Source organism: Muntiacus reevesi, chromosome 1 (assembly GCF_963930625.1).
Source record: "Muntiacus reevesi chromosome 1, mMunRee1.1, whole genome shotgun sequence".
In the NCBI taxonomy this organism is placed as follows: domain Eukaryota; kingdom Metazoa; phylum Chordata; class Mammalia; order Artiodactyla; family Cervidae; genus Muntiacus; species Muntiacus reevesi.
In genome coordinates, this window is record NC_089249.1 from 37,980,089 (window position 1) to 38,006,831 (window position 26,743).

Consider the following 26,743-nt stretch of genomic DNA (forward strand, 5'->3'; position numbering starts at 1 on the left):
AGTTAGGGAAGCTTGTGGCTTTGTCATTCGCCATCATTTTGTACGCCGCCACCCGGCGAGGGGCTCCGGGTGTGCGCCGCATCTCGTCTGGCCGCCCTCATCCCTTCCCCCACCCCCCACGCCCGCCGCCCGCTCCGACCCGCTCCCAAAGTGGGCTTCACAATAGTCGGTCCTCGCGGGTGTAGGCTGCGCACCGCGTCCGCACTTGAGCTAAATCCGAGGGAAACCCCCTTCCACTTCTACCTCTGGGCTGGGTGCTCCATGCGAAGCTGCGGCAACTCAGGCACGCCTCAGTCAACTCATGCAGAAAAAGGAGAAAAGTTTTGGTAAGGTTACAATCTATCATAGATGCACTTTGCCGGCGCTCGGCACTCTCGGCTGCTCCAAAGCCTTCTTGCCCTTCCTCGGCTTTTGTGTCTCTCGGAAAAGATCTGAAATATTATTGTTTGTAACTGCTTTGAAAGACGGCTGCTTAAACCAATTAATCTTGCTAGGTGCAACAAATAACTGCTACATTCTTTGCAAAGCATCCTTGTGTGGCGGCAGAGACACTACCACAAAAGGCTGGAACATAAACTCCTCAAGGGATTCTTTGTTAGAGTGTATGTATGTTTCTTATTTTTTTTTTTTTTTTATTTTGCATGTGAGCTGCATCAAAATTGAACCCAGTCTTGCAAATCTCTTGTTGGCCTTTGCCAAGCACTAGCACTTTGCTGCCATGGTAACTGTAATTAAACTGATAAGAGTGGAAAAATGTCAGTATCTCTGAGCCTTGCAGCTGCATTGGAGAAAAAGGGAATCAAATTGGTTCCCAGCTCCATTGCTCAAAAAGGGGAGGGGGGTGGTGGTGGAAGGATGGGGAGGGGAGGGTTGGGAGTTGAAGGGGCAGAACAGAGTTAAGCAGCTCCAGCGCCTGAGATCTGGGGACATCTATTTGCATTGTTGTCCCTTAGGGGGTTACAGCCTGTAGGGACGCTCTGGGCCAGTGAACAGAGAGAAACAAGCTTTTAGGCCCAATCCAGTTCTCCAATCGGGGGCCGGGGGCTGGGGAGAGGATGAAGATGGGCAGGAGGAGAGAAAATCTTTTGTTTGGTACCTCTTGGCAATCGAATGGCCGGTGTTGGCCAAATTCTTTTAATCTGTGTCACTGCTCCCAGCTGCAGAACCTGCATTCCCATTTTCGAATCTTCCTGAGGCACCTCATTGCTGCCAACCCCCTTTAATGGATTCCCTCTTCCCGCTCCTTCTCCCAAACTGTTCTCTGTGCATCTTCCGACGGGGACAAAATGTTTTCCCCTCACTGCGGTGTAGTCAGTCCAAAAATATAGAAGACTGGGTCTGCCGTGCTGCAGATCTTTTATTATGATTTTTTTTTCAAACCCCAGCGTGTTGTGGAGTTGTGGTTACTTTGTTGTGTTAACTACTGAAGCTGAGACTGCGCGGATGAATGGCACAGAACAAGGGCACATAATGGAGTTAATCAAGCGTTAGGCTGCCTCACAATGCAATCCAGGCAATTAAAAGCTCACCAGAGTTTAAATGAAATGGTTCTACTTATTTCTGCACACCACACTGCACAGGCTATTATTTATGTCTTTTTTAAAAATTATGATTTCCCTTAAACTGTCAAATAACTCAGAAGGGCAAGGTCTCAGAGGCAATAAGAATTTCCCTCAGAACAATTTACATGCCAATCTAAAACTAGTTATGGGTCCTGACGTGCTATAAGCAACTTGCAAAATGTTTCCCAGCTCCAAACACATAACTCTTACCCAGACGCGTTCTGCGGGATGCTGAAGGGAGGCTGCCGGCTGGTTTATGCCTGTTTGGTACAGGGTAACATGGTGACTGCAAAATAGTTCTTTTTTTTCTGAAACTGTTAACTTGCAGAGTATCGAAAAAGATTTCCTTTTCAAGAGTAATGTGATGGTGTTTTCCACACGAAGCTACCAGGATGGAGTGTAAAAATCTCAAACTCCTTCTACGCCCAAGGCCAAACAGAATTCTGTAAGAGTTTCAAATATTAATTGGCCTCTGAGTGCTAAATTAAAATGTCAGCCCAACAAAAACATTTTGTGAAGACAAGCAGGGTGGTGTTGCTTGTGCCAAATGTTGGTATCTCCTGTCTTGTTCGCAAAGCATCGTGAATAAAGATAGTTGACCTTCCACGCTTGATGATGAGAACACAGCTCAGAGAAACAGAACTTAGCTACAACTAAGAAGGATTTGGATCAAAACATTTTCAGCTTGGTGATATGAAAAAAACAATAGTCTTATAAATTGGGTAATTAGACTAGCTTCTCTAAACATACCCCTCGTGTTCTCAATCATGAAATCCAGGCTGTCATTTAGTATATCACAGTTTTTCCTTCCCCCAGGAAGATGGTTAAGAGGCACTTGAGTATGTTCTGTACTGTAATTAATGGGATTCATTCCTTGTGGAACCTTGCAAGAAGACGGTAACTAGTTCTGATCAAAGAAACTTCATTTGTTAGAAGTTCTACAGAGTGAGATTTAGCAGAGCTATCAAGGGTTATGATTAATCTACACTAGACTCCGAACTTCTTCAAAGAAAGGAATAGAAAGCTGGCTATAGGAATACCACCTGCTTCTCTGTACACATCCAGCTACTAATCTGCAGATCCGAGGACCACGGCTGTGCATCCCGTGCAGAAAAAGCAGCTACTCTGATGCCTCGCTGCTGGTCCCTGCTCCATCACCTGACCAGAGAAGCTATTTTCTAATGGAAAGTCAACATCTAAGACTATTATGTGAAATTCATGTATCATTTGTTGTTAGAAAAGTTATTCTGCTGTGAGGGTATGGTGTCTTGTTGTCTCTTAGTGTGATTAAAAAAGAAAAAGATGCTGAAGATAATAAAGGTAAAGCCTTTATCATCAGGCATCAGAGGAAACCAAAAAAGGTTTAGCTGTTTGGGAGCAGGGAACTCATCGAAAATGCTCTAGATTAAGGCTTGGCATTTCTTTCTTGATACTGTTTCAATTGCAGACACTTTGGTGTTTTATGTCCTTCTCTGTCCAAGTTTAAAACTTTCTGCCTAAGAGAGGAGGTATAATATAGCAGTGGTATCTCTGGATTGTAAGAAGGCCGTCAAGTCTTGGGCTGAACTGTCATTCCGCTTTGAGCCAGTTCCTGAACCTCTCACGCTATCATAATTTGTAAAATAAGAGAAATTGGAATCAATGTCTACAGTAGTTTAGAGTGCTTGAAGTGTGTTAGTTGATACATATACAGCTGTGAATAATTCGTTCAGCTTTTTGAAAAGCTGAGTGTTTGACATTTAGGAAAGAAAGGCAAATATCCTTTCAGGGAAAAAAAATTTCAATCAAGTTGTATTAACCAGAGAATTCAATTCGCCTCCTTTTTTATGATATGGAAATATGTCTCTAAAATGTATAAATGTCCCTATGTCTAGTCTAGCATGTGTGTACTGTGTAATATATGTCTATAATATATATTTGCCTGTGGATGTTTGTGTAACTTTATATATATTGAAAGTTTGTCTTCTGTTGTTTTTTTTTCCTTTCCTTTATAAAATAAGTACATGTTTATGATAATAAATTACTTAATCCTATAGTTTAATTTTATATAAAAATATATAGTCTATAGTTAGATGATCTGCTACTAATAGATGCATGGACCAAGGCTTGTGAGTGTCAGTGCATTTTGAAAATTTTTAACACAATGAATGCTTTGAAATATCAAGGACATAGAGGGAAGTATTTGGATGTAAATAAGTATTATAAGATTGGTGAGCTTTTTGGGTGACTGTACTTATGCTTAAGTATAAACATCTCTACTGCTAAGTGAGGTTAGTGTATCCCGTAAAAGTGAACTTTCCTTCCACCAACTCATTCTTGACTCCTACGGTGTGTACACAGATTAGTCTGTTAAATAGCTTTCTTCTAGATTGTTAACCATTGACTCCTATTTTCTCCCAAAAGGAACTTCTCTATGTAGAAAATTGTACCAATATAAAATTATTTACTATTACTTAACTTCATGTAGATGATATCATCTTACCAGGTACAAGATGAATTGATTATTTTTGCTACTTTATAGGTGTGACTTCATGAATGATCTAACAAAGACACTTAACAAAGTTTGAACCTCTTTGTTTTCAAAATTTAGTTCAATTTCTGTATATTCACATGTTGGCCTCTCAGCCGTGTCTGACCCTTTGCTCTCCCAGACTATAGCCAGCCAGACTGCTCTGACCATGGAATTCTCCAGGCAAGAATCCGGGAATGGGTAGCCATTCTGTTCTCCAGGGGATCTTCCCAACCCAGGGATCGAACCCAGGTCTCCTGCAATATAGGCAGGAGCCTATATCTGAGCCACCAGGAAAGCCCAATTTCTGCCTAGCCCTTAAGTGGAAAGTCTAGCACTCCTTGAAAACGGCAATCAGAAATGTTTAACTAAATGGAGGTCTTTGGACCCTCTTGATTTTTGGAGCCTCAGCTCTCTTTTTTGTTCTTGTCTTCCTTCAGGTATACAAATGCTCTCAGTCCAGCCAGACACCAAGCCGAAAGGTTGTGCTGGCTGCAACCGAAAGATCAAGGACCGGTATCTGCTAAAGGCATTGGACAAATACTGGCATGAGGACTGCCTGAAGTGTGCCTGCTGTGACTGCCGTTTGGGAGAAGTGGGTTCTACCCTGTACACGAAAGCTAACCTTATCCTTTGTCGCAGAGACTATCTGAGGTAGGAATTCGCCTTGCACACCAGTGATCACTGGATTCCTTTTAAGATACTTCTGTAAGTGTACTCGTGTTTCGTGTCTTTCCTGCCAGCTTCTATTCCTGAAAGATGTCCTCCTGGCAGCCTTCAACGCACTGTGTCTGTGGCACAAACGAGGGCTTGAGTCATGGTCAGGAAAACACAGTATCTCAACATGTTTCCATTGCCTTGCCTGATGCTCCTACCTGGGCATAAGTGAACCTCCAGTTCATGTCAAGGTGCTCGGTGTGAATCAGCATACAAGTTTTCTTAGCAGGAAAGTGACAGGGTCGGGCTGAGTGATTCCAGGATCTTTCTGTTTCAGATTTGTCAGAGAAAGTCGGTTTGAAACTCTTATCTGGTATTTATTAGAAAGATCTTTAGTAGGATGTTGAAAACTTCCTTTAAGTGTGAATACACCTCCCCCTGCCCGCAACCCCAGAGCATTCCAAGTGATCTTTGCAAAGATAGCACTTGAATGTTCATCTGCCTCAGACTTGCCAGTAGCTTTATGGAAAATAACAAAGTAACGACCTCCATCATTATAGGGAAATGATAGCCACTCTCCAACCTATAAACATCTGAACAGTTTCAGGACCACGCAGATGTTCTTGTTTCTGAAGCCATGAAGCAGGTTAATCTTGCATTCTAGCCTTTAGTACTCTACACATAGACTTATGTTTAAGAAAAATTATTTTGCTTTTCAGGGGACTTTGTGACTTCATTCAGCTGCAAATTACTTATATTAATAAAGTAGGATCTATCAAATTAGAGAAATGATATATGGCATCATTTGGGTTTTCATATTTGATACAATTAATCATTTTTTTCTAGTCTGACATTAAGTGATTTATTTTGAATTTTTTTCCCTTATGACACAAAATTTATCAATCAGCAGTAACTCCTTGGTCATTTCAGAAGGTGTTTTCTAGGGAATTTGGTGCTGCTTCATATATAATTCAGTTATTTTCAGTCCAATTCAGTTTCTATGTAGAAGAACATATTGTTTGATGAATGGTTGTTACAAGAGGGTGCGCCTGGTACTGTTTATCAGATTCTACTCTCTCCCCTCTTAGGACTGCTTCATCTGACAGCCCCCTGACTAATTATGACCACTTGCTGCCACTTCTCTATGTTCCAAGGGCACAAAATACATGTAAGGTCCTAGCCATGGAAATAGGAAGTGGCTTAAGGGAAGGAGTTCTCTAACTACTGCAACTAATCATTAGAATTAAGCTATTTCATGAATTCTTGTAGACTCTGCAGTCTTGGAACTTTCCTCTTGCAAATAAAAAATTCTCTTCTGCTCTTTGTGAATTAGAGCCTGATTTCTGCACAGAGTGTATTTGCTTTTAGCGACTTGACATTGCTTCCTAGTTTTGCTTTATCCTCCTAACCAATAGCCACAGGCTTTTGGACTCTGTCTTTGACTTGTTTACCACTGCAGAATCTCCAGTGGATTCATGTAACAACACTTTCGAAAACAAGGAGGTTATATAGTCTAGGCAAGATTAAAGTGTTCTAATATGCAATAAAGCCAAAAGTTGAGTCAAATTTAGTCTTTTGAAATCTCAGGCTATTTTTAACTCAAAAATGCAAATTTGCCAATGAAATACCTGTGTCCTGAGTGAAACTTGCGGTCATCGACAGTTGAGAGCAGAGAAAGTAAACTTGTATTGTTTTCGTCTTCCTTATGGTAATAAAAATAAGTTGTTCAACTGGTATTTGATAGTCTCAAGTAAGTGTGTTGTTGAAAGGAATTTATCAAAATAGTTTTCATCTCAGAAATCTTTATCTCTAAGAGTCTATCTGCTGCTTTGTGTGATACAACTTTTAGTTGATTTCTGATAAGCTCAAACTTTTAATCTTGTTACTTTTTTTTTTTTTAATCTTAACTCTTTCAAATTTAAACCCTGGTCCAGATTGCCAATATATTCATTTCTCAGAGTGCAATTTCCTCTCAAATTGGTCATTACCACATTAATGGCCAGTTGTTATGTTAACAGCCTAAGGGTTGTTAACATTTCAAACTGAGTTGTTAACAGCAAGCTTATCCCTTATTTAAACTGAAGGTTTTGTTGTATATAACGTGGCTTCTTTGGCAAGAAGTAGTTCATCAACACTTAAAAACTGCAGAAGTGAAATGGGTAAATGGTGTGGGTGTGAAACACCGTGTTATGTGTTATAGATTATGCTGCAGATGTGGTATTAGTTTTATGTGGAAAGTGCATAGCACAGTGAAATTCTGTCTGTGTTTAAAAGCATATGTCCCTGATTGGCAAACTGAAATAATCTGACTCTGTATGTCAGATAGATGAAGACGTTCAAGCAGATTTTATGTACAAATTATTTTCTTCGAATGTGTATAAACAGGCATTCAAAAATGCTTATGCCTGCTCTGTGAGATACATGATTTTAAGTTAGACAAAAATTAACTAAGGGGAATAGGGAGGTGCACCTCAAATTGTTACTATCTAATAATTTATTAATTACATAAAATCTTCAGTATGATCAGTGAACAAGTAATATTCTGTGGCTGTTTTCTCGAGCTTTGAAAATAGCTTCTCATTTCCTTCTGTGTTCAGCACATTGCTTTCTTGTATTTTGCACAGCCACCGCTTAACCATTTAAATCCTATTAAAAAGTAGTTTAGACTGGTTTTTGGATATTATGTGGTCTCTTTGAGGCACAAACGAGCCATACATACTTTACAGGTTTGTATTTCTGGGTCTAACTTTCCAGGCATCTAAATAAGAACATGGGAAATGATAAAGAAAAAGTAGCTTACCTGCACCAGTAAATTATAGGTTTTATATATATATATATATATATATATATATATATATATATAACCTATATAATCTAAATTATAGATATATAATATCTATAACCAGGTTATAGATATTATCTTGGGCCAGATCATTTTTCACATCTAGAGAAGAGTGAAATACTTTTTGCCAAGTGTATTTAACTTCCTAGTTAACTCCTCCTTCCAAAAGAGAGCACAAAAAGCACTTTTATTGCTGAGCAGTGAATCTTGAAGTTCTTACATTTTATTAATATTTTGCCTTATTCTGAGTAATGGTGGTGATGACAGGTTTTTACAAGTTCTTTGAATGATAAATATAAGAATTTAAATGATAAGATATTTTCTTTAGGGTGTTGGAAACTTACTGCAGTAATTTTTTTTTCTTTGAGGCTCATTTAGCTGTATTTAAGAAAAAGAAAACAGTTTTACAGTTTATTACTAAGTTTCAAATCTTGACAGTTCACTTTCCATAACAGGGCTGATATAGTATTTTTATTTTTTCTGGAGAATATAAGATGAACGTGTCTGATGAGAAGGAATTTGTCAGTTTGTAGGGTTACTCGCCATCCTCAGAAACTCATTAGAAATAGGAACAGAAACATTGACATTTTAAAAAATTCCTGTATTAAACACGCTTTCTGACTTAAACTATGAAGTCAATCTGCCCACTGATATTTATATGCCAAGACCTAACAATGTATCTGTTAAAAGTATATCCCATACAGTTTGAGGTTTTTTTTTTTAAGTTGTTTATGACAAAGTAGACACAGAAGCATTTTTGTGCCTCGAACTAAAGAATGCATAAAGTAAATTAGCAATTACTATGTAAAACTAGCCAAGGTTTAGTAATGATGTTTACAGGACTATAGTTGCTACTAAACTATCTATCATTCTGATTTGTTTGGTAAATATGAATAAAGTAGTTAATATGTCATCAGTTTTAGAATTAAGATTTTATATCAAATTTCATGAAGTCAGAACCATGAGATAAACCACAGTACTTTACTTCTCAACTTGGAGGCAGTGTAGAATATCAGCACTTAGACTTAAGCTTTTGGGCCATTTTTCCAGGTTTTACGTTTAAGCCTGCATTTTCTTACTTGTGGTGTATTTTAAGCATCAAGGTGATAAAGAGAGTATCTTGCATCTCTGTGAATGATGATTTACCAGAGAATGTACTCAGAGCTATAGGGAAAGCTACATATAGCTTTTTCTACACAAGGAACAGAAAACATCTTGTATAAAATTTAATGCAATTTGCTATTTTTATACATGAGGATGATTTGTTTAAAATGAAAGTACTGGGAAAGAGTGATGCTTCATGCTTCACCACAGCTACCAATTAACAAAAAGGATTTGAAACTGTGATGCTGATTGCAAATTTTATGTGCTTCAATGTAATAATATGATTTTTACAATAGAAAAATTAAATGCTACATAGAGCATTAGCCAAGCTATAACTTTATTTCACACTGATCAAAACTGGAGCTTCTAAATAAACTTTTATGAGATTAAATTTATATTAGTAGATAGTTATGGCCTTAAAAGTAAATATGAATATATTATTAATATTATTTTATCTGACAGCTCACTGCACAGATTCTTTTTTAATGCTAACTGACATATTCATTCTATTTTTCCTGCTTTGTCCTCTTTTAGATATTAGGCAGTTGAAAAGATCTTCCCTGGAGAGCATCACATTATTATTATTGGAAATATAACTTTTTATTGTTTTAAATTCTGAAAAAAGCTAATCTTTTATATGGATGAAAGTCCTCCCAAATAAGTTTTTTTAATTTGAGCTTTCTAAACATTTTATTATAGTCATAACTTATCATATTTAAATGTCTAAGCTAATCTTAGTATTTTGAGATATTTTGCTATCTAAGTGTATTAGACTCTAGGGTCTTTTAAAAATACTGCTACATTTCCTGCAAATTATCTTGCTTTATTTACAACCTTATAAAGTATTATAATTTTATTTTTCTGTTTATTATAGAAAAGCATTATTGCATTCTAGTTCAAACATTTTATAGTATATATCTATCATTCATGGACCAGCACAAATCAAGAGGGATAATTTTGTACAGTACTTTGGGAGAATGCCCCTTGCTTTAGTGAAAAATTGGTAGATCCACACTAGAATTCCTGAGCAACAGTCTCTGTTAAAAATATCCTATCTACATAGAGAATTTCTTATTTATAAATTTATCTGTCCTTAATTCTGTAATATACTCATTTTCAGGGAATGAATACTTTCTTAATTATTCTAGTTTTGTGACTTTTGGTTTGTTTTACAGACTTGAGATATTGTCACTGAAAATAACCCCCACCAAGAATATTAAAAATAAAATACTTCACACTGTTTCTATGTCTTTACTGTTTTTTATCTTTTCATAAAGCATGAATACTTCAATCACGATAGTTTTTACACATAAAATGGATAAGCCAGACATACCTGACTTAGCAGAAAAATATTCTGTTTCTACAAGTATATTTAGGATTAAATACATATGGAAGAACTACATTTGAGAATTGCTAAAATTGCTTATTTTGCACTTTATAAATACATAGAACTCTGGGAAAGAATCTCTTATTTTTGGTTGCTCTTAAAGTATATCAAAGTAAGCCAGCCCTTCATTTATAAGCTCACCATTAACTTCCATTAAGTGACTAATAGTAAATGTTAATGCTGTTTTGACTGCATAAACATAATTTATTAAGCAATCAGTTTAAAAATATGCTGAAAGTAATAATTTTGTAAATGGTTTTGATGAATATATGCATTGTAGAAATGCATTATGTAGTTCAGTTTTCTGCCTCACATAAAAATTATGTAGCCTTAAAGAAGAATTGCACCAACCTAAACGACTATTGTATTTTTTTTCTCATTATATTGTGAGTCATTGAAATCTTATTTTACTATTTGACTTGAAAACGTTTACCAGTTCCTATGAGAATGTCGTTTATCATTCAAAATTATACGTTGTAACCTCATCCTATCTTCCAAAAAGAAATTAATGTTTCTTACTTTTATCAATAAATGTTAAAATATGTGGATTGTAAATGTAGGACAAGATCTTGAAAACAAGCAAAGTAAAAATAAAAATAGCAATACTCTCTCAATCAACCAGATAGCTTTTTAAAACAGCATTTACATTAGCCACATTTCTTTAAAAAGGCATTTTCCTCCTTTTTAATTTTTTAATCGGCTTATACCAGCAATTATTCCTACTGATTCATGGCATTTCCCTTTGTAAGCACCTAAAGAGATGTAGGTGTGTGTAGGCATATTGCACTTACAGATTTTAGAATCTATACAACCTTAGAATGTGCATTGACTTTGGTTATAATTGACTTTTACCAGATCACCATACTTTAGCAGGCTTTGAAACTTGTAAAATTCAGATACTTGATGCCAGCTAATTCCTTAGTATTGTAAACCATAGCACTGACTTATTCCTACAGGGTGTTCACCATTCTAAAAGGAAAGACAAGTTTTATAATACTGCGGAAGGCCTAACTTTATTCCCTTGTGATTTTTATCACCCAATTCTGTTTTTCTCAGCTCCGATGGAGTTCGATACTGTCTGCTTCATTTCCGTTTCTACCATCGTAACATACTTGTTTTGATGATTAACCGTATGTTCCCCTTCTCAAGGGTATTTATAAGAAATTTATTTTGAAGTAGCAGTTGCATTGTGAAGCAAGAAATGTGACATTTAGTTTTGTTTCTTACTTTAAAGCAATTTCTTTTGCTTATTGAGGTCCCCCCCCCCCTTATTATCCATATAAATGGATAACTTTTCCCTCAAGAACTTAGGACCTAAGCATACTCTTTATTACATTCATCAAGCATATTTGCTGTATTACAAACATATTATGATGAATCCCACATCAGTCACTTGGGCATTCACCTGCACCATTTTTGCTTTCTGCTCAAAACTTCTTGATATATATTTTTCTTCTCAATGAATTTTTTTAGTTATATAAAGATTCCATTTCTTTTGCTGAATTCTTTTGCTCCATAGTTTAGGTTTTTTATGATGCAAAATTCTCTAGCTGTGGACTTTATTAGTTGAAAAGAAAAATCACACTTGAGATAAATAATCATCTCGGAATAGTTAGAGCTCTGATTTGAAGTTGGAAAATTAACATTAAGCTGCATGTGTTAAGTTAGACTCTAACCAGCATGTTTTGTTATGATTCAATGTAATATTAAAAACTCTCCAACTGGGCTACTGGGAAAATAAAAGACTCTTAGGATTTCAAAGATTATTTGCATAGGAGTACACCAAAGCCATATTTAACTAAAATTGTTATTACTAATGCAGTAAAGCATCGCCTACAGTAAACCTATCCTATTAATAAAAACAAAATCAGTTTTAGTAAGCATAAATATCCAATATGACATGGATTAGTAATGGGACAGGAAACATCATAAAATGTGCTAATGATAACATGTAATAGTGATCCAAATACCACCAAGAAAAAATAAACTCCCATCTCATGCTGTGGGATCCCAACAGGCAACTTCAAGAGCAAAAAGAAGTTTTAGACATCACTAGTTCATTCTGATTTCAGAAAACTTTTAAAACAATGCCATGTTTTTATTCTAGCAATTCAATTAATAGCAGAGGTACAGATCATTATTGAAATTATTTTATTATCCTGTTTTGTTTTAGAAGATTTTGAAATCTCTTAAGTAGTGCCCTTTGATAGATTGCTCACATTTCACCAAAAAAGTTAGAGTCAAGACTGTTCACAAAATACCTTATGGCATTGAGCATGATGCTTACTTTGTTTTTATCAACCATCCCATAAAAATACATTCTGACCAACAGCTGCATATTAGACTGAGGTAGCTTAGACTCTAAAGAGACTGCCTGCAGTGTAGCAGACCCAGTTCGATCTTTGGGTCAGGAAGATCCCCTGGAGAAAGGAATGCCAACCCCCTCCAACATTCGTACCTGGAGAATTCCATGAACAGAGGAGCGTGGCAGGCTACAGTCCATGGGGGCCCAAAGAGTCGGTCGTGACTGAGCAATTAACACTTTCACTTCACTTTCTAAGATGAGTGGAAGGGATGGGAGTAGAGAGGTGAATGAAAAAGTGATCATAACTTCTAACACTAAAAATGAGTAGTAGTTTGAATTGGCAGGTTTATTTAGTTTTACGGGTGAGAAGTTCAACTGTACTATACTATGAACATAATTTTAAAGCCTATAAGTATTACATGTGACTACCCATTGAGGGATGTCTGTGTTTTGGGAGATAAAAAGAAATAATGTTACTGAATTGCCTTAAAATTTAGCAACTAGTATTTTCTGTGACCATTTATTAGAAAGAAAAAATGAAAAAGGTTCTAAGCTACAAGAACCCGTTCTTTTGACAACATGTCCTTGTTGAGTGAATAGGATTGGGGTTCGTATTTATGATTACATGTTTGGTATTTATGATTACATGTTTTGCTGTCTCTAGCAGTTTGAAAATGAAGCCATTTAGTTACTTGACAAATATTTGAATGCCAATATTTTCATTTATATAAATAATGAATAGATAACGTTATATTTCTAATTGATTTTGTATAATACATAAATACAAAGCTATTAATATTTTCCTATGTAAAGAATAAGATAGTCTGGGAAATTTGGGAAGCACTTAATGGCAAATTATTTTTCAATTTTTTTTTTTTTTACAGCTGATGTACTCACCATTGTTAAATAACTAAGGAAAAAATAGAAGGAGTTTTAGTATGGTTCTATCAGATGGAACCAGTACAGAGAATAAGAAGAGGTATAATTAGGAATGAGTAGAAAAAAATTTCAGAAGGGACGTTATAAATAATAAGTAAAAGTTGTGCTCTGAAAATCCTTCGGTAAGCGAGTAATCCTTTTATAAAAACTGAGATTCAAGCTTCATAGTTAAGTTTTAGATGCAGAGGAAGATAGAGTTAGCCTTGTAACTTTCATGCTGTTTGTATCATTCAGCTCTCACTGCAGATACTGGTAAGTTATCAACAGATGGCAAAACATTTAGCATCATAGTTCCCTGTTTCTCCACTGAACAACTATTATCCTATACACTCTAGGTGGGGCTTCCCAGGTGGCTCTGGTGGTAAAGAATCTGCCTGCCATGGCAGGAGATGAAGGTTCAGTCCTGGGTCAGGAAGATCCCCTGGAGGACGAAATAGCAACCCATTCCAGTATTCTTGCTGAGAAAATCCCGTGGACCGAGGAGCCTGGCAGGCTACAGTCCATGGGGTCCCATAGAGTCAGACACAGCTGAGCAACTGAGCACATACTCTAGGTACTGCACAAAGCTGTCAGATGCAAGGCGGAGTAAAACAGAAAGAACTCCTTCCTGTGTAGAGATTATATTCTAGTTGGGAAAGCGGGTAATCAACAAAATAAGTATTGAGTACATTAGGAGGATAATAAATGCTACAGGAATAATGGAGTAGTGTCAGAGTTTGAGCAAGCTCCGGGAGTTGGAGATGGACAGGGAAGCCTGGCGTGCCGCAGTCCATGGGGTCGCAAAGAGTCGGACGCGGCTGAGCGACTGAACTGAACTGAAGAGGTTTGCAGAGCTTGTATTTATGGGTGATGATGCCTGTGTGAATGTGGTGGGGAGGAGATAAGGATTTGAAAAATTAAACAGGGTAGACAGGCACAGTTTGTTGAGAGGGTGACTTGAATAAAGACCTAAAGAAAGTGAAGGAGCTAGCCATGGGGATGTATAGGTAGGATATTCTGGGCATAGGGGCCAATCAGTGTGAAGAACTTGGAGTGGAAGATTTTCTAATGTGTTTGAAGAAAATCAAGGATGCTCGTGTGGTTGGAGTGAGACAGAGAGGAAGAAGCAAGGGTTAGAGGCAGCCACTATATGCTTTTGTGGTACCGTGGTATCACTGTTCCAACCACGAATGCCCCCTACACTTTCCTAAATGTCAGGTGAGAACCACTGTGACGCTAACTCAGGCTGTTATAGACTGAATTCCCATTTGGGATTAGAGAACTCGTCTGCTAAATTGAATGGGATTATTTTAATGTATAATTTACTGGGTTGTTTTTTTTTAATGTCTTTTTTCTTTGGCTTCAGTGATGACCCTGTATGATTATATAATAGTTGTGAAGTATGTGTCTCCAAATAGTCCTCAGGATTAGGTCATTTGACTGTTGCTAATTCACGGAGATGGTATAGTTGTATGTCTGAGTTGAAACTGATACATCTACACATGTCTACTATATGGTTATTGGAGTATTTATTATATAATACAATAGGAATGTTCATATTGATGAGCTAAAGCTGGCAACACAGCACAGGGGAAGGTAACACCTTGGCTAAAGATGTCATTAAACTCTGCCCTGATCACAATATAATTGATATTTTTGAATACTTATGTAATAAAAATTGCAAAGATATGGATTTTTCATAGGTTGCCCATTTCTACTCTTGAAGGGGAAATGTCAGTTATTCTAACTCTGAAAAGTGATCTTTTTCCATTATTTTTAAAGTCAAAGTGAGTCTTGTTTAATGAAATTAATTTCTGATACAAAACATTTAAAGTAACATATTTGCTCTGATTATCGTCAGTGTTTCCAAATCCAGCATTTAGAGGAAATACATCAAAGATGTATTGTTACTTAAAACAATTGAATCACCTTCTCGATGAGATGAGATAAATTTGTTACAGAAGTGTTCTGTTTATACTCCTGCTTCTCACCCCTCACCTAACCCTAGCTCACTAATTTTAATTTCACATTAAGAAGAGCCAGGCATTCATCTTCCAAACTAAGAGATTAATATGCATTCTTTTTTGTGAGAGTGGGATCTGGACGTGCCAGCTGTTTGTACTTTTAAAATTAAAAGTTAAATTCAAGCAGTAAATGCAATCAAAGTGCTTGAGCCTGTATTTAAATGTATAAAATGGGCTAGGATGCATTATGGGTGTTGCCTAAGAAGCTGCCCATTGATCTTACAGAGTCACAGCATGAACAAGTGAGCTTTCAAAGCGGTGATTGTCTACACCTCATGCACAAAGAAATCTCGAACATACTTTCCAGAAAGCTATAAAGTGGTGGCCAGATAGATGACTTTGCAAGCCTTAATTCCTACTGTCACCCTGCACATCCTAAGTGTTTTGTTTTCTTCTTTTCCTGTTACGGTTTCTAGTAGCCCTTCTATTCCGTTTGGTAGGTGGGGCATCTTGTCCTCCTTTAAGCTGAAGACCTACATTCCTAACCACTTAGTGATTCTCACCTTCCAAAATGAATCAATTTGAGCTTGATTTTTTTTAAAAAAGATTTTTGGCCATGCCATGCAGCATGCAGGATCTTAGTTCCCCAACCAAGGATTGATATTTTTGAATGTTTATGTAAAAAGATATGAATTTTTCATTGACTGCCAGTTTCTACTCTTGAAGGAGAAATGTCAGTTATTCTCTCTCTGAAAAGTGATCTTTTGCCATTATTTCTAAAGTCAAGCCGAATCTTGTTTAATGAAATTAGTTTCTGGTACAAAACATTTAAAATAACATATTTGCTCTAATTATCATCTCCTGCAGTGGAAGTGCAAAGTTTTAACCACTGGATCACCAGGGAAGACCCCCAGTTTGAGCTTGATTTTAAGGAAAAGACATTTGGTCTTGACTGATAGTCTGCTAAGTGTTGAAATAATCTTGTCACTGATAGTTATTAAATTAACTATCATCTTTAGCATAGAGATCACATGCTTACTCCACTAAAGGTGTTAAATGCTTTGTCTTCTCAATTAACTGTGGATTGCCGCAATAACCTAAGAAAAAAGTTATGTATTTTGAGGAGATTAAAATTTTTAAAAACATTTTTTATTTTCCTTTGTGGATTTATCTGCTTAAGAGTAAACAGAGCCTTTCAGTTTCACCAAAACTCTGTTTTTCACTGTGCTTCTAAAGTCACAAATTGGGGGGGAGAAAGTAATAAAAAAAAAGTCACAAGCTCATTATGCCTTTCGTTTTAACACATACAGTGTATTTTAAATCATTTCACTTGGGTATTTCTCATTAATCTACCACATTGTGTTACCCCATACCCCACTTCAGCTATCATTAATGGCATGTTAGTCATGTGTGACTGTTAGGATGGATTCATTCATCTGCTGTTTTTACCTTCTGTGGTATTACTTTATAGAAAGAAAAATGTGTATCAGTTCTTACTAATTCTCTAAGCATCTCCCAAAGTAGATGCTAGTTAGACCTAATCCCTAGGTTTCAGAGGCATCAAGGCGAGGAGTACAGATGTGATGTCTGCCCTTTTTCTGCTGCTTCCTAGTTGTATCTTCCTAGGAAAGTTACTGAGCCTCTCCAAGCCTCAGTTAACCTATCTGTAAATAGTTGTAGCAAACCCATTCAAGCAGTGTCAGTGAAACACCATAAGGAAAGAATCAACCCACAGGCCAACACTCTAGCGTAAGCTTCTGTTGTTACAGAGGAAGAATTGCACTGAGTTATGGGTAGTTATGGCGCTACCAGATGGAGCCAGTGGTAAAGAATCTGCCTACCGTTGCAGAGACGCAAGAGATGCAGGTTTGATCCCTGGGTTGGGAAGATCCCCTGGAGTAGGAAATGGCAGCATACTCCAGTATTCTTGCCTGGAAAATTACATGAACAGGAGAGCCAGGGGAGCTACAGTCCATGCGGCAACAGAGAGTCTGACATGACTGAACACACACACACACACACACATATGAAGATAAGACAAAAGATTAAAAGAAAGGAGAAAAGAGACTAAGAAAAAAGATGAGATAAAAAGACTAAAGAAACAGATTAAGATGAGATTTAAGGATGATTGATAATCAAGAATATGAAAGGCTAGTAACATAATAAGATCTTTTACTTTTCATCTACAAATGTAGAAGATAGATGAAGAAATGCTTAAATACCACATATAGGAAAAAAGGAATTTAAGAGTGGAGATTATGGGAATCTGGAATGGGTTGTTAAATTAAGATTATAGTGTATTTTGCATAAAGTAAGATGAATTTGAATCTTTGATGGAAATCACTGAACATGTGATTTTCTTTGTAACTGAGGTGGTAGTTTTCTAAAATGTCTTATATGCCCACGCTCTCCACACTCAAGCATGTGAAAGTTCTATGACCTTGTAAAGCATTATATTTAATATCCCATAGGGTAGAATTATATATAAAATGTTAGCTTGCTTTAAGTTTCATTTGCAGTCTTGACTTATATATCTTTTTTCCTCAGGTGGCAAGGACAGTTGAATGCCAATATTTTAACTGGTATTCTTTTTCAGTTTCCTCGAAAACATTTTGATTATATACCTTTATCCTGAGGAAGTTTAAGTGGGCACCCTTAATTTATATACATATCGATAAATATTCCATTGTACATTTCTAAAATTAGGAAGGCTCTATGGCTGATTCATATCAATGTATGACAAAACCCACTGAAAAATAAAAAAATAAATTAAAAAAATAAAATAAAATAAAATAAAATTAGGAAGGCTAAGGTATCAAATAAACAGAAAAACTGTTCCTTGTTTAAGGATCCCTGAGATTTACGTACCTCCAATTTGGAGAGCACTTATTTTTAATAGCTTTTTAAGCTTGATTGCAAGTTGTTTGGTAGTGATACGTGTGAATAAAAGGAAGGGAGTACCAGTACTTGGGGAAAGAGTTTCAAAAGGGAGATGTAGTAGCTGTTTGAAAGAAAAGGACTGAGCATGAGCTGCTCTGCCTGACTCTGTTCATTTAATATTAAATCAAGGTTTGCTTTCATGAGAAATATCCAGTGTATGTGGACTCTTTCTAAAACTGTACCATAGCCACTGGCAACATTAATATAAGGCAGGGTTTCTCTCCCTTCCCGGCAACCCCCAATTCTGGACACAGTGAGAGTTTGGACAGATAAATGCTAAAAGAACCCTATGTACCAAAGGCAGTGTTTACTGCATGTAATACATATCATTGTTTGTCTCCTGTAGTGAAAAATACTTGTGTCGTGCTGGTAAAATGCACTCCTGACAGACCAGTGCTTGCTATTATAGGGTCCATTGCTTAAAAAAATGATACACTGACAGAAATACAATTTAAGAAAATTTAACACCAAGGGTAGTCAACCATGTAGACTACTATTAAGGGGCCAAAACTCAAGGCCAAGGGTTTATTTAAAAAAGAGGCACAGTTTATTTGCTAGTAGTAGGCAAAGTTAAAAGGAAAAAAAAAAAATCGAACTTGAATTCCTTGCTCTCTAGTCTGTAGAAAATTAATGAAAGCAACAGTTCAATAAGATTTTATTGCAGAAATGTTTAAGTGCAACATTTTAAGAAGGCTTTGGAATTTTTAAACAGTTACTTACCATTTAGAAAGCTGTAACACTGCAGTGCGTAGCAAATTGTTCTCATTGGATCCTAGGCACACCCTGTGATTTTCTTAAAATGTGTAGTCAGAGCTGGTTAGTCTGAAATCACTTTGTTCATTTCATTTTTGTGTGTGTAGTTTATAAATATATTTGAGATTGACAGGTTAGCAGCACCCACAATCACTATAATTTAAAATGTAAGCTATTGTCCAAGTCTCCTATGGATATAGTTTGGTAGTTAAATGCATTGGGTTTGTAACAGGGAGTTTTGAGAAGGAAAATAACCAAATATGAGATATGATGAGATACATTGGATTGCAGAAGAATACAGAATATACTAATGAATAAACTGCTACGTAAGGATGACAAAACATGTATTTTTAAGTTATCACATAGCTCTCGTATTAGAGAAGAAAACTCCATGAATTTAGATCAGATGTAGTATCTAATTTTACCATTTTAAAAGCTCATCTGCCATCCAGTGATATTTGATGCCAACTGTGTACGGATTACATGTTCGTTTGGGAGAAAGTTTACAAAAGTAATGCAATATATAGTGTGAGTTTTGAAGTTTAACTTGGGTAGCAGAGAAATGGAAAATATATCATTCACTGGTTTGGAGAATCAAATAATACATATCTGTGTCCACTACCCTGTTGAAAGTGAAAGTGTTAGATGCTCAATCACGTACAACTCTTTAGGACTCCATGGACTCTAGCCTGCCAGGCTCCTCTGCTCATGCGGTTCTCCAGGCAGAAGTACTGGAGTGGGTTGCCATGCACTTCTCCAGGGGGTCTTCCTGACCCAAGCATCGAAGCTGGGTCTCCTGCCTTGCAGGTGGTTTTCTTTACCATCTGAGCCACCAGGGAAGCCCTGTAAGACTGCACCATCCAGTGCAGCCCCGATGGCGTAGTTTCATCGCCACCACCAGGATGGGTCCAGGGAGGCAGCTGATTGTGCCAAGAAAGGATGTCCCCAGATGCAGTGCTACATCTTTGCAGATGTCCTCCAAAAGGCAGTTGGCTCCAATCTGATGATATACCACAGATTCTTCTAGAAGGTAATGCCTGTTGTCCAGACGCATTGTTCAGGACCTCTGCTTCAGCTGTATGTTGTAGCAGGCACAGAATTTCATGCAGAAGAAGGCTGGAATCCTCAATTCTCCATGTCTGCACACCTTTTAGCGATGTTTCTGAAATTCCCTATGTGAACTATATCACATCATAGTACCTCTGCAGTCAGTATTCTTGCCAGAGATTACAATTTCACATGCTGCTTCTCAGCGCTTATTTTTTAGAAAGTTATCTGAAGGAAATGGTGTCTATGGTGGATTGATTACCTGAAAAACTAGATACTAACCTATTTCTTCTGATAGCTTTAATATATTTTTTGGATCACTTCAGAGAGCTCTACACTTGACCTTGACCCCTGAAAACCTTCCACAGGATTGTGCATGAGGGCTCACCATTAGCTGGCATTGAAGAAAATGTTTATAAATAACCGCAGACATTGCAGTGTGTTAGAGATGCAGTTATGGGCTTTGTTTGCTGTATCACACAATGTCCTATGGCTTTAGTATTGAACTTTCCCCCTCATCTTAGAATAGGAGAAGTTCCTGACCAGGCTTTTTAATCCATACAGTTGATTGAAATGTTTGAAAGTGTTTCTTAGCATCCTGAATTCTTGAAGACAGGATCACCATCCTGCATCCCATGTATACTCGTTATGTTCCTGTTTCAGACATCTCCTGGGAGATTTTGAAATCATGGAAATGAAATTGTTTAAATAACCAAAGTGGGTAAACGACACTGGAGAGAACTGCAATGGGGAGGGAACTCACTGCCCTGGGAGGTGGGAGGAAGTCCCCTCTAAGAAAAGAGCTCTTTTGTCTTTTCTAGAACCTCTTGGTGATTGCCATTTCCCTGGAATTAAGCAATATATCTTCAGGAGCCCTTGCTGTGCCCAAGTTAAGATAGTTGAGGTCATCTACTTATTTTTTTAATTGTAAAATAAGGGTTTTTTTTCTTTTTAAATTTTTTTCAAAATGTTGTTTTATATTTTAGTTTACAATGTTGTGTTACTTGCAGGGGTACCACGTGGCGTGCCATGCTCAGTTATGTCCGATTCTTTGTGACCCCAGGGACTGTAGCCCCCCCAGGCTCCTCTGTCCATGGAATTCTCCAAGCAAGAATACTGGAGTGGGTTGCCATTTCCTTCTCCACAGGTGTACCACAAAGTGATTCATTTATACATACACCTGTATCCACTCTTTTTCAAGGTTCTTTTCCCATATACTTCTTTTTTTAAAAGACTTTTTTAAAAATGTGGACCATTTTAAAGTCTTTATTGGATTTTCTATGATATTGCTTATGTTTTATGTTTTGGTTTTTTTGGCCATGAGACATGTGAGGTCTTAGCTCCCCAACCAGGGAGCACCCCTACATTGGAAGGTGAAGTCCTAACCACCAACCCACCAGGGAAGTCCCTTCCCATATACTTCTAAACGAGCTCTTCAGCCTTGTAATTATTCACCACTGGGTGAAGGACAACTCCACTGCCACCACCCCTTTGCCCATCAATTTGATCTAATCCTCTCACTTCCATCCCTTTCCCCATTTGCTGTATTTCTACTGGTGCCTTATTTCTACTGGTGCCTTATTTCTACTGGTGCCTCAGCTCAACACATTTCTACTGGGTCTTCTGGAAACCTCGTGTCATTGTCAATAAGCATTCTATGTCTATTATCTTTTGGCTTTTTTCCATCAGAACATTGCCTTTAACTGAGTTTCATCTTTGCTTTAACAGAGTTTTGCCTCTCCTTTAAGGAGATGGCGTTCCTTTCACCTGTCCACAAGGACACAGCACTCCTTAACTGAGTAAATCCATGTTCCATGAAACCAAAAGAAGAAGCTGGTATTCTCTTGGATACACACAACCATCTCTATCAACTAAGAAAAATGCATCATCCTCTGAAAAAAACTCAATACAGTCTGGTTACACTAATTTTTACCCTTTCTCACTCCTGTCATTTCTCTATTGTCATAATTATTGGCGATTTCAAAAGGCTTAGAGAGGACCTATCTGAAACCAGTCATAACTTGTTGAACTCCCTTAAATATTAAATATTAAACATCAGCCCTCCATTCCTAGGATCACACACAGCTTCTTGTCCTTAAAGATAAATATCTCATCCTAGCAATCTTTTTTTTTTTTTTTTTGGCTGGGCCATGGAGAAGGGAATGGCAACCCACTCCAGTATTCTTGCCTGGAGAATCTCAAGGACAGAGGAGCCTGGCAGGCTTCAGCCCATGGGGTCACAAAGAGTCAGACACGACTGTGTTTACCACCACTGTGTCATGTAGGATCTTAGTTCCCTGACCAGGGACTGAACTTGTGCCCTCTGCAGTGGAAGCTCAGAGTCTCAACCACTGAACTGCCAGGGAAGTCCCCATCTCAAGAATCTTAAACTCCAAATGAAAAAAAAAAAAAAAAGAATCTTAAACTCCATAATATCATCTTGACTCACTTGCAATACAGCTGTTCTTTGATTTCAAACATTCAGCTCTTCCATTATGTCTTTTTCCCCTAATTTGGTTAAATCTATCAGGCTTCTTCCCTGTCCAGCTTGAACCCAACTGTTGGTCATGTAAGCCCCCTTCCATCTTCTACCATGCCTACCCTTTTATCTTAGTGCCCAGCAAGACTTTTGTGTGACAAATTGTCATTGGTATTCCACTCCCTGCTTTTCTACTCCAAAGGCATGACTGAGCATTGGTGGAAACAAGCAAATAAAATATAAATTGATGCTCCCACAAATAATTGGTTTTCCTCTCACTCAGCCTCAAGGGATGAACCAGTTATTTGTACTTGGCCACCATCCTTGCTCATGACCTTCAACAGCTCTACTGAACATTCATAGTTCCCCTTGAGGCCCGTTTTTGGAGAGTTGTCCAATGTCTTTGCTGCTGCCTTCAAAATTGAAGCCATCAGGCTTGATATAAATCAGCTCTCTACCACCATTTACATTTAATCTACTTTTCTATTTACTTTTAACTTTTTTTTTAATCTCATCTCTGTGAATGAGGTGTTCTTGTTGCTTGTCCTTGGCTCCATTCCCTCCAGTATCCTGTGGGTTTTCTTTTAATGTAGTATCTCCTTTTTCTTTAGTATCTTTAGTATTTTCTTCTTTGTAAACTTTTGACCTTCAACATGTGAATATACTCAAAATGTTCTGGTTCTGAAGGAGAAAATCTTTATCCTACAGATATATGTTTCATACATACCTGTGTGCTCAGTCATGTCCGACTATTCGAAACATCATGACAATAGCCCACCAGACTCCTCTGTCCTTGGAATTTTCCAGACAAGAATACTGGAGTGGGTTGCCATTTCCTCCTCCAGGGGATCTTCCTGACCCAGGGATCAAACTCACATCTCCTGCATTGTCAGATGGACTCTTTACCACTGTGCCGATATATGTTGTTGTCCAGTTCCTTTATTGTTCAGTGTTTTTAGAAGAATAATCTCCCTCTCTTCAATTTCATTCACCTGTGACCTGACTTCTACTTCTAAGTAATCTACTGAAATTGCTTTTCTTGGTATCTAATTGCTGAAACAAATGGACTTTTTCTCAAGGATTCCCTGTTAGGTTCCTTTTCTTTTAATAATGTTGATCACTCCTTTATAAAAGCTTTCTACAATCTTAGATGCCATGACCCTACACAGTTCAGACTCTTTTCTGGGTATCTCATCCCCATCAGACACTTAAAAGAGTGAAGGAAAATACCTTAGGAACACTGATCTTATTGAGGCGCACATTTTCTCCTGGAAGATATTATCTGTCTTCATGATTTTCATTCCTCTTGTATTGTGATACTCTTAAATCTCTACCTGCAGTGCATTATTCTCCTCTAGGCTTAAGCTATATATATTTAGCAATTTCCCTGGCATCTGCAGTAAATGTTAACAGGAAACAATATCCACAACTCAACTTATACAGAATTAACATAACTCTAATATAGTACCATGTACTACCATAATCTGATAAAGATAATATTAAAATTTATAGAAACTAATTGTGTTTCTGAATAATACTTGAAAAGTACCAGCAACTAGTCTGTCAGTGTATAAAATGAATAATACACGAGAAACAAGCAAGATTATTTCTGGAATGCAGAGGATGAACAGCAGGATGATTTGCAACATAATTTATTATATTATCAAACTGAAGAAGAAAATGGGCTTCCCAGGTGGCGCAGTGTTAAAGTGTTAAACTGCCAGTGCAGGAGATGCAAGAGACATGAGTTCAATCCCTGAGTTGGGAAGTTCCCCCTAGAGGAGGAAATGGCAACCCACTCCAGTATTCTTGCCTGAAGAATTCCATGGACAGAGGAGCCTGGCAGGCTACATAGTCCATAGGGTTGCAAAGAGTCAGACACAACTGAGTGAGTGCATGTGCATGTGCACACGTGCACACACGCACACACACACAGAAGAAAACACCATGGCTAGAGCAGTATGTGCCAGAGAAGCAATTGATAAAATTCTGCAGCCATTGCAAAACTTCCAGCTAAAGAGAAATAAGAGGAAGTCAATTAAACATGATTAAGAAAATTTACTGAAACCTAACAGAAAATTATAAACAGTTAAATACTAAAGTTACTTCCACTAAAATCAGGGAGAAGCCAGAGATATCTACTCTTGTCAATTCCATTCAGTGTTGTTTTAAAGGTTTTAGTTAATGTAACGAGATAAGAAAATGAAGTAATCAGTATAAATATTAACAAGAACTATTTTCTTTGGAGGTAATTGGGAAAACTCAAGAATTAATAAGAAAATTTGGCAGAGTAGCCAGATAAAATACAAGGTAAATAGAGTTTGCTGTTTTACTCTATGCTAAAAAGTGATATCTTAGCAGTAGAAAAGAAAAGAAATTCATTGAGTGATAATAAAACTTTACAAATGCTTAGGCATTAGGCCAGCATTTATATGAAGAAATATTTTCAAAGTAAAACTCTAATAATAAGATCATTCTATATTTTTCAGTTTACAAATACTGGGTAAATATAGAAAAATTTCAACTGGACCAAGGGCAGAGCTGTTAGAATAGCATGGAATTATGAGAGTTAGTTTTAACATTGTGTAATAAAGTCAACAGAAGTTAGACTTAGATGGTGGTGAAGATTTCTTGACAATCTACTTTATTCCAGACATTGAGGTAGTTGAGGTGAAAGAAAAACAGACCAAGATCTTTGCCTTTTATATCTTCTATTTTACTGCTATTTAGGAGATATTTTTCACAGATGGGAACTGTGCTGAGTGTTTTACAGATATAATCTCATGTGGCCTAAAGGCTATTATTATTGTGCCCATTTTTGAGACAAAGATACTGAGGCACAGTGTGATTAGGTTGTTTAGCCAAAGTTCCCAAGATGCAAGGGTATATACTTCAGTCTGCAGTAACTATGATCATACTTCCCTGATGCCTCAGTGGTACAGAATCCACCTTTCAAGGCAGGAGACTCGAGTTCAATCCCTGGGTTAGGAAGATCCCCTGGAGAAGGAAATGGGAACCCAGCCTAGTATTCTTGCCTGGGAAATCCCATGGACAGAGGAGCCTGGCAGGCTAGAGTCTATGGGGTTGCAAAAGAGTCAGACACAGCTTAGTGACTAAACAACAATACAACTGTAGTCATAGTGCGCCATAATGCTAGAGAACTACTCCCTCATACATCTGTGTTACCTCTGTAAGCTACTGGTACACCATGGCTAACGTATTAGTTAATTAAATGTACATCTGGGAGAGTATGAAGTGCGTGCTTGCTAAGTCACTTCAGTCGTGTCCGACTCCGTGAGACCCTATAGACCTAGTATATAACCCGCCAGACTCCTGTATCCATGGGATTCTCCAGGCAAGAATACTGAAGTGGGTTGCAGTGTCCTCCTCCAAGCGGTCTTCCTGACCCGGGGATCGAGCTTGCATCTCTTGTGTCTCCTGCGTTGGCAGGCAGGTTCTTTACCACTAGTGCCACCTGGGAAACCTGAGTATGAAATACGTGCCAGAAAATGTGTTTCTGTGGCATCAGACACATTAGATTTTAATTCTGTTCTGAAGCTCACCAAATAGCTCCCTGTGAAGCCTGTTCATTATTTTTCTGGTAATAATTTTCTGAACAAATAGAGAAATTTAGATTATTCTTTGTTTTTGGTTTCTTAAGCCTATTAGATAACAGTCAAACCATTTCATAATGGTTTCTTTAAATGTATTAATAATGTGTGTGTATGGACACACACACACAGATATATATGTACACACACATATATATGTAATGCTGGAAGAGAAGAAATTTGTTCTCTTTTTTAAAAAAAATCCCTTTGGAAGTTTATGACCTTTGTAATCAATGCTTTTTTTTTTTTTCTTTTTTAAACTAGGCTCTAGAGAGTGTTTGGGTTGGAAAAGGTCACCTATTTGCAATGATATATTCTGTCAAGAGCATGTATAAGTGTAATATACTAGACCTTAACAATGTAATATATTTCGTTGGAATGAAGAACTTTTTTTGCTTTTTATTTCAAGTGAGACTTTATTAAAGTATAGAGCTATGAATGAGTACTTGTTGAATATATTCCTTTGGTCAATTAAGGTAACTTAATCTAATGCTTAAATTTTTTTGTTTATTAAGATGTAATTGACATAAGCATTGTAGTGGTTTCAGGTGTACAATGTAATTATTAAATATTTGCATATATTGTGAAATAATCACCACAGTAAATCTAGTTAACATCCATTGCCACACATAGTTATGCACATTCCCAGTGGGGCTAGTGATAAA

General features: G+C 37.2%; 1 protein-coding gene across 1 annotated transcript in view; it reads left to right on the plus strand.

Annotated features, from left to right (window-relative positions):
* Positions 1–301: 301 nt before the first annotated feature.
* The window catches only part of LMO3 (LIM domain only 3), a 57,292-nt gene continuing 30,850 nt past the window's right edge, over positions 302–26,743 (plus strand). The window contains exons 1-2 of the mRNA XM_065921996.1: positions 302–326; positions 4,512–4,725. Of these exons, the coding sequence (XP_065778068.1) occupies positions 302–326; positions 4,512–4,725 (239 nt within the window). The remainder of the gene's footprint in view (positions 327–4,511; positions 4,726–26,743) is intronic.